The 15,566-nt window shown below is 36.2% G+C and overlaps 2 protein-coding genes across 5 annotated transcripts in view; one reads left to right on the top strand and one right to left on the bottom strand.

Annotated features, from left to right (window-relative positions):
- Positions 1-15,566, top strand: part of LOC145905567 (F-actin-uncapping protein LRRC16A-like) — a 29,919-nt gene that overhangs the window by 13,623 nt on the left and 730 nt on the right. For 3 of the 4 annotated variants that reach the window (XM_082992804.1, XM_082992802.1, XM_082992805.1), the window contains 13 exons: positions 1,540-1,774; positions 3,128-3,580; positions 3,663-3,760; positions 3,946-4,040; positions 4,254-4,336; positions 4,429-4,571; positions 4,742-4,885; positions 5,188-5,401; positions 5,758-5,793; positions 5,957-6,064; positions 6,155-6,190; positions 6,445-6,534; positions 6,803-7,722. In XM_082992804.1, the coding sequence (XP_082848930.1) occupies positions 1,540-1,774; positions 3,128-3,580; positions 3,663-3,760; positions 3,946-4,040; positions 4,254-4,336; positions 4,429-4,571; positions 4,742-4,885; positions 5,188-5,401; positions 5,758-5,793; positions 5,957-6,064; positions 6,155-6,190; positions 6,445-6,534; positions 6,803-6,813 (1,746 nt within the window). In that variant the 3' untranslated portion in view covers positions 6,814-7,722. Of the gene's footprint in view, positions 1-1,539; positions 1,775-3,127; positions 3,581-3,662; positions 3,761-3,945; positions 4,041-4,253; positions 4,337-4,428; positions 4,572-4,741; positions 4,886-5,187; positions 5,402-5,757; positions 5,794-5,956; positions 6,065-6,154; positions 6,191-6,444; positions 6,535-6,802; positions 7,723-15,036; positions 15,073-15,334; positions 15,425-15,566 lie in introns of those variants that run through there. The other variant, XM_082992803.1, reaches the window with a different exon arrangement.
- LOC145906306 (sodium-coupled monocarboxylate transporter 2-like) lies at positions 7,874-12,862 on the bottom strand. Its single transcript, XM_082993721.1, has 13 exons — positions 12,759-12,862; positions 12,596-12,699; positions 12,086-12,274; positions 11,783-11,848; positions 11,596-11,715; positions 11,387-11,541; positions 11,036-11,176; positions 9,532-9,750; positions 9,028-9,140; positions 8,757-8,914; positions 8,448-8,662; positions 8,129-8,232; positions 7,874-8,067 (listed from the first exon to the last, which is right to left on the bottom strand). The coding sequence occupies exons 1-13, from the start codon at positions 12,811-12,813 to the stop codon at positions 7,874-7,876; spliced, it is 1,833 nt and encodes a 610-aa protein (XP_082849847.1). The 5' UTR covers positions 12,814-12,862.

The raw sequence follows: 15,566 nt of genomic DNA, 5'->3' as shown, positions 1-15,566 counted from the left end.
AAGTTTGAGAAAAATTTAATTGCACAATTGCTTTTATTTGGGTACACTTGTTACAGTGGCAAAATGCACGCTTGGTTTTAGCCAAGAATTATTCATCGCATCGTGTCGTGCAATGTCAACAGATTTTGTATTTTGAACTATGAAACTTATACTCATATCAGTTTTCGTTTTAAATATAGTTTTACACCAGAGAGGGTTATTTATGCTTTGTCTTGGGACATAGTAAAAAGGGCTCTCTGACTCAAACATATGTTTAAACATCATGACGCGAAAGCTATTTTGTGGACTTGTATTTTTGCCGACTTTTTCTTAACTAAGTTGTAATATTTAAAACACAATATGCATTAGTTTATCGGTCATTAGTTTGAATGCACGTAACGGTTAAAAGGACGCAGAGTAGTGCAGACTGCAGGGCACTTTTGTCAGCAGAACAGACACGGAAGCGGAATTTGCTTGTCTCCCCATTAGACTCGCTGCAAGTGAAGCTTTGTTTTGATTTTCAACGTTGTTACTTCCACGCTTATGGCTTGGGTTGGTGTCATCGCTACAATAGCGTATAGTAAGTTGCTCAGCTGCACAGTTTTGACAGCTAGTCAAGTGCAGTTAATGATCATAAAATGTCGCAGAAAGCGTATAGTATATAGGAACATACAAAATGCTTCTAACAATTCTTGATGATTGTTTTGTTTTCAGACACAGAAATCAATTGTATTTTTAACAGATTTCTATTATTTTACATCAATGAAAGTGAAAAGTATAAAGTGAGTGAAGTAATATTGCGACCAAGTAGACATGGGTCTGCTTGTTTCCCGTTTACAATATCTCTTCTACCAGTATACGGGGTTAGTACCAGCCCCGGCTTCTAAACAGAAGGTAACCTTACAAACTACTGTGGTTATTGGATTCTTCCGTGTGTTTAAGTTAACGTCTAGAGACGTTCAACACTTACTAACAGCGTATGAATGGATCTACGTAACTTCCCAGGCCTAAATGCCTCGTCAATGAATTTTGAAAAAACATCCTGTTTAAATGCAAATCTTACCGGCCATTTACTTAACATCAATGCCCTATTTGCCCGCTTGTAACAGCTTGCGTCTCATATTCTGTTCTGTTATCGCTAAAATGAGCACGAAAAAGAGTTCTACTAAAGGCTTATCAAGAAGCAACCGTCAGATCAGGCAAAAGCGCGGCGAGTCAAGTGTTACATCACACAAACCGTTTGTGACGTCATCGTGTCGTAACGAAATTGAGGAACTGTTAAAACTGGTGTCTAGAATCAATGAGCGCTTGTCAAACCTCGAAGCTAATCAGGAAAAACTGATTGGTTTGTTATTGACCCAATCATCGGTTAGTTAAAAAAACTTTCTCGTCCGATTTACACCAAAAAAATATTTAAGTTATTTATGAGATGTTTTGCTCAATTATCAGGTACTGGGCTAATATCTATAGTTTCCAGAGACTACTGTAGGATTTGTACTAATATCAAGAGAAGAGAAACCAAACATCTTGTGGTTTTACTTAAGTGTGTTTTATACGCAGACAACCCAACTGACGAAATACAAGGACCAGCAAAAGTTCGGTGCTACGTCACAACGTGTATCACAAATCGATGAAGAATCTACTGTGGAAAAACCGCCCGATTCTCCTGGTGTGGATGTGGTGACTGACGTTGATAGTAATGCTAAGGAAGGCGATCTACTGCCCGACATGCGCAGAGAGCGTGCGCAAAGCGTAGCCAAGAGACGACAAAGACCCGTGAAAACAGAGAGTTATGGTAAGTCAAAATTGAAAACTTCCCATTGCCTGATGCGTTATATCGTAGTGAAACAGCTGGAGATCTATGTGACTCGTTGTATGTCAGTAAGGGAGCATGTCAAAGTTGATTGCAAATTTACGAGAGTTTTGACGAAGGATGTAGTAGTTGAGGTTACCGTTAGCTCAGTACATAACTTACTTCCTTACACTTTATGTCGCTCATCTTTGTTATGTAAACAAGCTTGTGTATTTATTTGCTGCATATTGGCATAGTATTGTCGCATTAGTAATTGTCATGAGAAAAGGTTATTTACGTGGGGTGTGAGGGCATACTTTCTGTGGAATTTTTTTATCTTAAATTAAAGTTTATTAGTGCTTTTGTGCATTACTTTAAATTAGAAGGCAACTACAAAATTTGAAAGTATGATTTGAGGGGTATATCTTGCGGTGTTATTAATAGCATCGTTCTTACTGCTAAAATACGGGCAACCTTATCAATTGTTTTTCATACTAATTGTTTATAAATCGTAACATTCACATTTCGTACGCTAAAGATTCAGTTGTTTTCCCGCGAAGTAGTCTATCATCACGTGACCTTCAGCTGTTCGTACGCGTTATGTAGAATCCATCAATACGTCATGCTACACGCATCCAAATGCGCTCCTTAGCAGCTGATTTCAGACTGTCGTTATATTGCTTAGAACTGTGAGATCACAATGTTTGATGCTGCAACAGGTAAGAAACAAATTGTAAAGAGTATTGGACTTTGCTGTTTTCCTCAAAGCTGCGTCTTCGAATTTAACGATTGTTTTTTTCGCGTGTCTGCGTCACAATACAAATGTGAGCTAAATCAAACAATAGTCTCCGTGGCGTTACAGGGGAGCTTGTCTGGCTTTATTTGTACACGCCCAAATTTAGACATGTAGCTGAACGTTTGTGAGAGTAGCCTACCATTTATTTTTATTGGCGCCGAAAAGAGAGTTTTCATTCGGCTGCCTAAATGCCTGATTAAAAGGAAAATACGGAAGTTTAAAGCAAAATACGCAAATGGGCAACGCATGTAGTGGTACAGTTGTTGTGGAAAGTACAGACTTGGACTTACAAGCGTTAATTGAGCCAGGTAGTAAATTGGTTAACTTACCAATTCGATTTAGGTTGATGTTTGTGTCACACAAATTTCCCTTTATGCTATTTTTAGATGCAGGTAGCTTATCAATGTAAATATTGTATTTTATACGCTGTTTAACTTAATCGTTGAACTGTAAATTGTGACATAAGTTATAATAAACCAGTTTACAGTTAATATTTATTACAAACACTTGTAATCTATCCAATTTATGTTCGTTTTAAACTTTATTCGTCTCTTGTACAGATGAAAATGACAAGAAGGGCCACCAACTTGGGGATCTCCCCCCAATTCCTGGCACAAAACCACAAACAGAAGAGGAGGATGTTAAGAAGATCACAGACTTTGGAGCAGTTTATGATCCTTACTCCAATGATAAAGTAAAAGAGCGAAAGAAACAAAAGAAAATGGAGGAAATAAAAGCAGCAGAAGTTGAAAAGGATGAAAAACCTAAAGAAGAAGTTGTAGAAGAAGAAAAAACTCCAAAGAAAAAGGAAAAGGAAGAAAAGAAAAAGAAAAAAGCTGAAAAGAAGAAAGAAGCAGAAAAGAAGTTGGAAGAAAAGAAAGAGGGAAGTATGGTTGAGAAAACCAAGGAAGAAGAAACCAAAAAAGATGAGGAAACTCCTGAGGATGTGTCAGAAAAAGCTGAGGTCTCCGCTCATGATAATAAAGAATCCGAACCAAAACCGTTGATAGAAGGTTAATAGAACTAGTAATATGTTTGGTCAGAAGTAGATTAAATATTAATAAAATAGAAATTTTCAAGCATATTTCTCTTCAGATGAAGTTGATGGAGTTGCAGAGCTTCCACCACCAGTTTTGGGGCTTGATGACCTTCCTGACACAGATTCTCATCCAAAACTTGACCATGTAACTAAGGTGAGAATGTTAAATATATTGTTTAAGTAAGAGTAGTGTAGCAAATCCAATGCTATACACTTAACAGAATGTTTTGTTAAGTATTTATTTATGGCTTTTGCATTGACTGCTTTATGCTGTTTATGTTTATGGGGTTTGTTTAATGTCAACAAATAGGCTTGCATCAATATAGTGAGTTTTTTCAGAACCGTGTTAGAGGACCAAATCGACGTGGTCGCAAACCACCATCCAAAAAACCTGCAGTCAACCCAGAATCTGTTGATGGTTTTTACAACAGCGAGTAAGTTATTAAATATTTTTAGGAAAATGTAATGCTTGTGATGATTTTTTCCAAAACCTGCAAACAAATACAAGCTACTTGTGATGTACATGTGACTTCATAGTTTTACTGTTTGGTATTGCAAAATCAAAATTTTTGTCTTTGCAAACAAAACAAAATGTTTTGGAGGTACATATACATAAAAAACAAAATACTATATTTGTGTTTGTCAAGCTTAAGCAACACTGATTTTTCTGCTACACCAACACAAGCTGAGGAGGAAAAGTTAAAAGAAAAGGAAAAACAAGATGATATCAGTGAGTTGTATTTTGAAAGTGAGAATGTTCCCAGTGTCATAAATGAAATATGTTGTTAACCGCACAGAAACTGATCCCAAATTCTTATTTAGAAACCAAAAAGATACCAATGGGAGTTCCCATGGGGGGAATGCCCATGGTCACCCCTGGAATGTTGAAGAAGAAACCAATCAGTAAAACCAAGTCCTCAGATTTTCCTCCGCCGCCTCAGGATGACGAAGATCACCAATCAGAGGTTGAATACTTTACGAGTTAAATAAATTCAAAAATATTATTTTAAAGCTTGAAAGAAGTAAATCGCGTAAACATTGGATTCTCGTTTCAATTATTGTTGACAAGTGCAAGGAGCTGAAGAAAAATATATGGAATGTTAACAGAAAAAAAAATGTAAATTTGCTTTTTCAGGAAAGTGCTCCTAAATCACCAACACAAACAGATGACCAAAAACCAGTCCCTTCAAGGCGACCGAAAGGAGCTATGATAATGCCAGGAATGGGATTTGGAAACAACCTGTTTGCAGAAATGAAGCAACGAAAACTTAACAAAAAAGTAAGAAAATCTGTTTTAAATTTCTTCATATTTCGATGTGCTGTTGTTTGTTGTCGTATTTCTGCTACCACTTGTGTACTTGTTCTGCTAGGATTGTTGGTTTTCGTTGAAAAATTTAGATGGTCTATCTTTAGTAATGTTGATAATTCCCATCTATTTGAGTTCACTATGTTTGGGTTGTACAGAGTTAAGATACATGTTGTGTTGTTAAGAGTGATGCTGGCCCAAACTGCTTTTCAGTAAAACATGTTTCCATTGATAAAACATGGAATTGTAACTTTACAAATAATTTTGTTATTCAGGTTGACTCGGAAGAGCCCAAATCTCCAACCAAGTCAAAAGAATCTCAGAACGGAGGAGATTTTCCCATTGGACCTGAAATGCTTCGTAAAACTTCCCCAAAACATTCCCTGAATGAAAATAGTAACAACAACAATAACTTACCATCAGTCAACGAGAAGACGACACCCAAGAAATTGTTTGGTGTTTCACTTCACCATAGTAAAGATAATAAAGGTAAAGGTTTACAAATCGTGTTCTGCGATAAATGCATGCGAAATACATTGAGCCAGATCTTTTTTTACCCATTTAACTTCTGGAAAAACCTTACTAATCAGGCCATGGTAGTTAGGATGTGTGAATAGCTACCAAACAAAGTTAATTTCGAAAGCACTATTTACATTTTTTATCTTATAAAGGTGATGCTACTTTTATTATCAGTAGAAAGTGACGGTAGTTTCGCTGCAATATTAATGTATGGACCAGAGCATAAATCTGGGGAAGGGGGTATGATAAAATAATTTTCAATTAACTTCGGCCTCCTTAAGCTGGTGATATTACACTCTTGATTTATGTTGTTAATTCTTGTGTAGGTAAACCCACGGAAAAACCAGAACCAGAGAAAAAAGGTAAGAATTGTCAACACCTTTACCTGCAGGACATGCATGACGTTTTATCCCAATTAATTTTCATGAGTTTTTTACCTTATTTTAACATTCAAAAAAATAATATTTTTTTTTGTAAATTTAACCTTCTGACTGCAACCTAACATTGTCCTGCATATTTCCTCAGTTGCGTTAAAACCTCCAACACCTTCGGCCGCTCTCAAACCCTCGGTTTCTGGAAAGGGAAAGCCCCCGCCTTTACCATCGAAGCCGAAACCCGCATTTTTGAAATCAGGTAATTCTGCTTTGGCATGTCATCTGCATGTGACGTGGTAATTTGTTTGTGATGTAATAATTGATTGTTGTCTTTGCTGATGCGACGCAGGTCATTTAAAAGACGCCAAGACAAGGCCAAAGTCAGGTAAATGCTTCGCATTTTAATTTTAATTATTGATATTTATATTTGCATGAGGTATGGTTGGTCAACATGCCTTTCACTTGTACTGCTATTCTATACCAAGATTTTTTTTATTTGTTGAGAATGTGTTACGTAGTCGCTAGTAGATGCAGACACGTATAAAATACCATGACTTAAAAATTAGTGCGGCGTAATTTTTTGAAACAATTAAATTACGATCTGCAACCGCAATAAATCTCACAAATTAAACGTTGTAGAATTCCTGGATACGTCATCGGGATCAGATTCGTTTGTAAGAAATCGCGCAGCTTCTTTGGGGAAGTCAAAAAGCGTGAAGGAGACCAAAGGTTGGTATAAACTGAATAAAATGATCAATTTAAGAGCGCATATATTCATCCGCGGCGGAAGGTTTTTTGACCTGGTGCTTTGGATCCGTGCTGTCTTAGTCACAATTATACCTTAGGAGCATAACTTCGGGCTTTATAAATCTTCAAGACAAACAATATAGCCTATATAACTGATCTGGTATTTATTTGTATTGTTTGTCTAGAAAATTATCTAATTGTTCTTTAGGTCGATATGTGTATGATTGTAAAACATTTTATCACTTTTCAGATAAGCACTGAATCGATCATTCCTAATTGCTCTCTGTTGGGCTCTGGTGGCAAAATTGTTGCGGTGTTTTCTATCACATGGGGGCGCTGTGACTTGGCTTCACCGCTATTTTGTGGATCACAAAAACGAGAGTTCACCCTGAATAACAACATAAATCTTGCACCAAAAATGATCAGGGAGTTTCTGTTTTAAAACGAGTTCTGTTCTTGTAATGTTTTTAAATTTTTCCCATAACGCGTCCACAAATGCATATTTTTCGTATTTTTTTGCTTCGCTTTTTGCCATCGAGCAACATTTTTATTTGTGTTTGTTACTTAAGTTCATTTATTTTGGGTTTAGAAAACCTAGAAGCACAACTCAAAAAAACGGTAACTTAAAAAAAAATTGTTTAACTTTTTTGGACTTCATGGATGCGAATGCTCCTTTTGCGTTTGGAGAAGAATTTTTCCTTTCTTATTAAAACCAAACTTGAGTATAAATGATGTTGAATCCCCAAAGGAAAGGTTTTAATGTTAAGTCTTGTACAAAAGTAAGTTAGTCATTGTAAAACATATTTTGCCTTTTCGAAAGTTTCTGTTCTTATTCGAAAGCACTTATAATTTTGCCACTGTTTATTAGCTGCTTTGCGTTTGGCGACAAAAACGCGACACTGGCACACTTGTAAATTACCCGAAAATCGCAAACCATCGTTTTATTGTATACGAGGCCTTGCAAGTCTAATGATAGATCAGGTTTAATCGAGAAAAGTATAATTGTCACATTATTTCTGCTTATTGTATTTGCGTCACAATGAAATTGCGATTGAATCGTGTGTTTTTGCGTCGTCATATCTCCCCAAGTCTTAACAAATATTATTCCAATTTGTTTATTTTTTGAGACCATGCAGTAGCGTTTAATTCAAGAATAAATCTTCTTTGTATTCTGAACACTTGTTTCTTGTGTTATCAACGCCAATAGACGAAAGAATTTTCAAAAAAAATTATATGCTTTTCAATTTATATTAATCTACATGGAATTCACTGACTTCTTGCTAAAACAAAGTTAAAGTTGGCAGGGTGAGTTTATCTCTGATTAAAAATGCGCATTTCTGTGGCTGATTGCATTCACAGGGAAGAGGTCTTCCAATTCGTTGGCTATAATCTTAATATTAGCGGACTCCTCAGGTACCCCAAAGCGAAAAAACTTTCGCCAACTCAGCGGAAAATACTTGTTGCTGACGAGTGGAACGAAGAGTCTGGGATTCATTTCTTCGGCTTTGCTTGGACCTTTTAGTTCAAAAACAAAGTGGTTTGTTTATGTTTATAAAGATCGGCATTACATAGTTACCTGTAATGAAGGATACAACCATGGCCACAAAAATTGCTACAACAATTGCAATGAGTGAATAATAATTAAAAGTCACAGCAAATAGTGTCTCCTGGAGGAAAGTCCTAAAAATGTGTTTGCTTAGTATTACCAAAACACCCACGAGCAAATAGCCCACTTATGATTTCTATCAGACTACTGCTGAACATTGTTGGTGTATTGACATTTTGCAAATGGTTTTAGTGAATAACGAAATAGTAATTTTCAGTGTCTTTGTAGAACAGTGTTTAGGAAACTATGAATCACTTTTTTAATCGGAATAATGTAAACCTCTTCTTACCTTTCTTCAGCTTGTGTGCTTAAGGTTGAAACTTTTGTTGTTAATTCGTATTCTGTTTTGTTTTCGTAAAATGTTTGATTATAATTCGAAAAACTGCACATGTCCGTTGAGGTGGGAATAAAAGAATATTTTTCAGGCGGTCTTCCGTAAAATGAAGCACTCAGAGCAACCCAAGCCATAAAGATCGTACTCACAGCTTGTCCAATAAACGCTCCCTAATACAAATAATTGTACGTTGATGTTGTCATCACTGTAGTTTTTACATTTATTTGCGTTACTTATTAGTTACGAAAGAGATTTACTATTCACCAAAGTTGTGCACCAAGGAAAATATATTCCAAGGGTAAAGACGGCAAAAATTGGGCCGCCCAGGCAACCAAAAACAACAAAACCAAGCTGAAACACGGTTGTATCAATATATTCCATGCTAAACGTGAATCCCATGACGAAAATCCCGAAGGTTAGAACTGCAAAACAAACAAGAGTATTGTGAACCTATCATTTATGTTAAATATTATACGAGGCGCATATGTGCTAAAATTGTGTAACTGCATGACTGCTGGAGATTATTTGTTGACACCTGTTATTTTGCTGATTTTTGTTTGGGACACTTCGGTGGTGCGTGGAATGTTGGGTAATATAAAGTCTTCCATTATCAAAGAACCACAGGAGTTTATTCCGGATGAAACAGTGCTGCGCAATTAATACAAAAGTAACAAGATAAGTTGTTATTTAGTTAAAAATATATTGGACAGACCAGGAAACTCATTTTACACATAAGGTTTCACAAGGCAGATTTGAAGTTACATCTAGCTGTTTAAACTGACAGGCTGTAGTAATCCACTAAGTTGCCTTTATTTGTTATTTGATAGCATATAGATGACTTTTAAAAGTATCAGCACCTCTAAAGAGAAAGGTGTCGTGGCCTTTTTTTTCAGAAATCACCTGAGATTGTGGTCTTTCTTATTCGGCGTACATTAATTCATATTGTGACAAAAACCGGTGCCTTGATTAGTTTTGTTAAATTTTGTATTTAAAGGTCAACCATTTTGTTACGTAGTCAAGTTTGAAATACAGCACCAACCTCATTACACCACTAAATGCAGCAGACACAAACAATCCCGCCAACCCTGGATAATTTTGGAAAACCAACATGACCATATAAGGCATTAGTTGATCGGGTTTGTCAACTAAACCTGCTTTTACCGGATCACATCCTTCAAAGTAAGCATACATGACGCAACCGGTCAAAGCAGACAAGAGATAAAAACCACAAGTTGGAATGGTTGATATAAACACGGCTCTAAAAAGATTTTGTTTAGTTAAATTTGTGGCTTTTTTGGTTGCAGCTTTGTGACAAAAGCGATACGCAATGACCGCTTAAAGTAAATGTTTTCAAGAAATGCACCGCTTCAATATAATTTGTTTTGGAACGTGTTTGAATTTCAAGCGCAAGTTGCCTTTAAAATGTGGAAATCATTTTACACGAAATAATTGTGGAATAGAACAGGAACAAGTTTGTGACAAAGTGGCCCTCAATCACACATTGCCTTAAAACCAACGTAACCAGTATAAGGTAGGAATTAAGCTGTTACAATAAAAATTCTTCAGATTGATGTCAGGTAGTTTATTAGAAATGCTAGAAGAATCGATTCCGCCTTCATAGGCATCAGTTTATTGCATTATAAACCACTAAAAGCTATACTTGAATTAACAAAGCATATAAATAAAACTGAAATTGAATGCTGTTCCAAAAAACTATACAAACTGCAGTGGAATCTTCACTAACGTCAAATAAACTCCGTCTATCTAACTCCTTTTGGTTTATTTAGCGCCAATAAGTATTCGCCACAATCACACCACTAAGGTATTTTTCGCAGTATCAATTATGATTAGAAATAGTAGGAACATTAGATTGCGTCACCATAAAGGTGATGTTAAAGCTATGACATTACACAAAAAATCACGTCAATATGACATCACTAAACGAAGAAACGCACGATCCCGGAGTAATGTTGCTGCCGTACCTCTTGGTTTGCCAATATACAGAGATAAAATGGTTTGTAAATTTGGTTTGTGACGTCACAGTGACCTTTTTGTTTGTGATGTCACAGCTTGCCCTGGCCCTTGTGGCAACGTAATTTAGGGGGTTCTTCTATTTTTTGCAACTATTCGGTATTTTCAATATAAGGCACTTTTCCTATGCAAACAAAGCCTTTTTCTGATGCGACTTCCTTGCATAACGCTACAGCAAAACTGGTTTACAACTTTTGACCGTTGTTACTTTTACTACAATTTTCTATTTTATTAAGTTGTCGTTGAACCGAAAAACTTTAGAAATTTGTTTGTTGTGGATTTACCTTTAATTTTACGCGAAGTTACTATGACTGTGTCACATACACTTAAGTCACGTGTCTACTAATCTTTAAACTCCCAGCCAAATCAGCTTTTTATTTTTGCCTAGTTGCTTGACACAGCAGTTGGGGACGTTATGAGTAAGTTTATTTCTAATAACCTAGCTGACATTATATTCTCAAGCATTTCGTGTCATGTAAAAGAATATAAGAATTTGCTCCATCACCACTTACATTTGCGATTCCCTTACAGACTTGCAAGACAAGTAGCGTTGTGTAGATGCTTGATTGATGCAGGTTATTCTACAGAAGGACACTGTTTGACCAATCACAATCGCCCATATTGTATAGGGAAAAGTAGGATCAAATCTAAAGCTGCAAGTGTAAAATAAAATGAATGTAGTAAATTACATACATAGGTTTAATAATCGAAGAGGCAAACAAGTCGATGAAAGCCGTAAGTGATCTAAAATGCGTGAGTCGCCTTTCCAAAATAAAGTATCTTCGACGTGTCCAAAGTTCACGGAGTGATTAGAATGTTAAATACCAAATACAACACATCCAACACTATGGCAAAAGGCTTACTTTGTTGCAGTTTGCCTGTTTCCCCTTTCCAGAGCTTCCCACACCCGACCAAACCCACCAACATCTATTGTAGATTTAACGAGCGCCATTAATGCACCAGCAAACATAACAAAATATTGGATGGTGTCAGTCCAAACAACAGCCTTCATTCCTCCCTGAGAAGGAAAAAGCTACAAACCCCCAAAAAAGTCGCACAAACAAAAACTTACCAAGGTTGTATAAACAATGCAGACTATGCTGGTCAAAAATATTGTCCATTTTAATCCAATTGGAGTAACCGCACTAAAGGCGAGAGAAGGTATATAGATGGCTACGCTGTAGTAAAAGATCTGCCCACACAAAATACAGCAATGCGTTTAGTTAATTATGACATTTACCACAAAAAATGTTTCTTACTAATGAAAAGATTGAAATGCAAGAAGCAAGCAGTCTCATCTTTCTGTTAAATCTCATTTCTAAATACTGAAGAAGAGATAAGGAAGAGAGAATTAATGAAGGTTATACACCGTCTTGAACTTCAAAGTAGGTTTTAAAATTTTTGCGAACTGCCATAGAAAATAATATTTATTTCACAGCATTATCATCAGCAGGTTTTGTTGTTCAACTAAACTTACGCATTATAGGATGATATGACAAAGCGTGCACAAAATGCATGGAAATTACATTTTGAACATTGTTATACCTGTAATACTGCCTTACCTTATATATGGAGTCCAGTCGAAGTTTATGAACCAATGGAATATAATAAACACATGCAATAAAGTTACCAGCTGCAGCAGGGAACGCATACCATATCAATATACTCCCATATCCATAAGCCTCGGTGGGAAAACCAATCACTGTGATGGCTGATATAAAAGTGACCGAAATTGATAATCCCACAGGAATCTGAAAATATGAAGGTTTGTTGTGTTTACTGATCTGAACTAAAATATACTAATGTCTTGAGAAATGTGAAAAATTACTACAGGAATCAGCCTATGCAGTTCAGGAATATAATGTACCAATGACGTTATAATTGATCCATTAAAAACTTCTTGTGTGGTGACGCAATTACCAGATATTTCAATACGTATATAAATGCGCTACAAAAAACGCTTTCGTTTCATAAAACACCTTAGAAAAAGTGTTTCCGCCACACTTCCAACAATGCAAATCACTTATTGGCTCTATAGGCCTGAAAAAGATTCGAGCGTTTAAATTACTTACATAGGACATTCTGCGACCACCGAAGTAATAGTTATCTGGGTTCGTTTTGTTTCGATCCCTGAATGCGTGGAACAGTCCAATTGCCAAAGACACGGCGAGCAAAACTAAAAATACAAACATGTTGAAAATTGAAAGTCTGGTGCTGATGACTTTTTTCACATACTTGCAAAAACGATGAGGTCGGTCGTTCCCAAAACCATCGCTTCCGTATTAAACATGATTATTACTTCACTTAACTTACTGCAAGCTTAATTGTTAAAGTTTCGGTGACAATGTCAATCTACAACAACATATACATTATATTTATTTCGTCTTGTTTGTGGCTGCATATACGCCTGTAAAATTTTACGCTTTTGTAGCAAACCGTAAATCCCGACAGCAATATGTCATAAAACAGATGGGATATCCTAGCGAAACCGAAGGGTGATTGATCCCATTGTTACAATTGCGTTATTTCCAGGTTGCTCTTTTCTCTTTTTTGCACGGATCGAATGACTGCTATATGACGTAAATAAAATGCCGGCTTGGGAAATTTTAATAGTAAACAGGTATAATAAAGAATATTGTCACAACGGAAAATCATCATGTACTTCGATCGAGTTCGTCATAAAATACTCACGGTTTACTCATTTGGAATGTTGAATGGTGATAAAAAGTTTAGTCAGACATGCTTGTAAAGTATACCAAAGATGCTGTAAAGGGTATTATTCCTGCATAAATACAGGAATCCTTTCGCATAAAGTTATTTGTGAACAATGTGTTAGAGCAAAATACAAAAAGCACTTCCGAAGTCACTTTAAAGCAGCCAGGGTGTCGATTTATGCCTTTTCGCCACTCACACGCGACGACGCTGTTCGACACGCGACGCCACTGTTCGACACGGGCGGCGTGAATACATTTTAAGTTACCAGTATATAGTACCACGAACAGGTCAACGCTATTGTTATCAACCAAAGTCCGTAAATTGAATTACTATAGTTACTCAATTTAGCCTAACGTATCGCCAATCTTGCAACATTCACATCGATCTTACTAAGTTTATTTTTTCAAAGATTGGACGGCAAGGATTCTCCTTTTAACATGTAGTTTTTTTTGCCTGTGCTAGTATAAGTCGTTTAATTTCAAAACGCAAACAACTTTTTGGGAAGAAATTTGTAATTCGAGTCACTATCAAACAACAGCTTTTAACTAAACGGTTACGTAGTGTTGAAAACTTATGGCAGTGTCGGTTGGGATCCCCACCCAAAATAAATTTGACTGTTTAGATTGCTAAAAAAACGCAACCGCAATAAATTTTTGGACAAAATCCATGCAAAAACCAACCAACCAACACTTGCTTTAACGTTTAGTGAATAAGCGCGTTAAGCCTAAAACTAACTATTGTTTCCATACATAGAGCATTGTTATCGAACACGTGGCATTGTTACTGAACAAGTACCATTTTTCGTTCAATCGGACCTTAAAAAGAGACATAGCAGCCTACAACATGCAAGGTTTTTAATTGTTTTGTGGTTATTTTAACGTGTATTCCAAATTTATGCAAATATCTGTAATCGAAATTAGCCATGCGTTAGTTACCAGATACGACATTGTTACTATTCGACACGCTCGACAATTTTTCCCAAATGTTCGGCACGCAAAAAAAAAAATATTTACACATAAAAAGTGTATGTTAAAAATTGTGAAAAGACACCCAGTTTTTGAGGAAATTTGAAACTTTAAAGGAGACCGAAAGTTGGCATTAAACAGAAAATTTTTCTATTTTCGATCAAAATATTCATAAAAATTGAATCTCAGACTGAGGCGTTATTTGCCGAAGATTCATCATACGCTGCCATCTATCGCCTGAAGTGCATCATTTGTCCCAGGCACAACAGTAACTAATTGACAATATAATTGTACGCGAAATAAAAATAAAACCATATCCAGCACCGGCAAATATAACAGAACATAACTCTCTATTTACACAACTAACATACCGAAACAATCCTAACATTGTTTCTACCCACGCAGTAAGTTTTCTACCATTATGAACCATCTGCTAATACTTTAAACCTGGCTTTATCCACAGCCACAATGTTACAACTTTCATGCGATCTGCATTCAACCTTACGTGGAAGCTTTTGAATTCTCAATGAAAAATAATTAGCGACATCAAAACAAATTTAAATTACTTATTTTAAACGATTAAAATGACTGCAAAATGTTAAAAAAGAGTCAGTAACCAAGCTGCCCTGAAGAGACGTAATGGGTTAAAACAGTTCTCCTACATGCAGTTTACTATAATAATAAACATTTGCACCATCCGTACTGTTTAGTTTGCTTACCGCAGGTAATTCTGCTTTGATCAGGTAATTCTGCTTTGGCATGTCATCTGCATGTGACGTGGTAATTTGTTTGTGATGTAATAATTGATTGTTGTCTTTGCTGATGCGACGCAGGTCATTTAAAAGACGCCAAGGCAAGGCCAAAGTCAGGTAAATGCTTCGCATTTTAATTTTAATTATTGATATTTATATTTGCATGAGGTATGGTTGGTCAACATGCCTTTCTCTTGTACTGCAGCAATAAGTCTTCTATATCAAGAATTTTTTATTTGTTGAGAATGTGTTACGTAGTCGCTAGTAGATGCAGACACGTATAAAATACCATGACTTAAAAATTAGTGCGGCGTAATTTTTTGAAACAATTAAATTACGATCTGCAACCGCAATAAATCTCACAAATTAAACGTTGTAGAATTCCTGGATACGTCATCGGGATCAGATTCGTTTGTAAGAAATCGCGCAGCTTCTTTGGGGAAGTCAAAAAGCGTGAAGGAGACCAAAGGTTGGTATAAACTGAATAAAATGATCAATTTAAGAGCGCATATATTCATCCCCGGCGGAAGGTTTTTTGACCTGGTGCTTTGGATCCGTGCTGTCTTAGCCACAATTATACCTTAGGGGCATAACTTCGGGCTTTATAAATC

This window comes from Ascidia mentula, chromosome 6 (genome assembly GCF_947561715.1).
Source record: "Ascidia mentula chromosome 6, kaAscMent1.1, whole genome shotgun sequence".
In the NCBI taxonomy this organism is placed as follows: Eukaryota; Metazoa; Chordata; class Ascidiacea; order Phlebobranchia; family Ascidiidae; genus Ascidia; species Ascidia mentula.
Note: the sequence above shows the minus strand (reverse complement) of the source record. Positions and strands in the feature narration are given on the sequence as shown.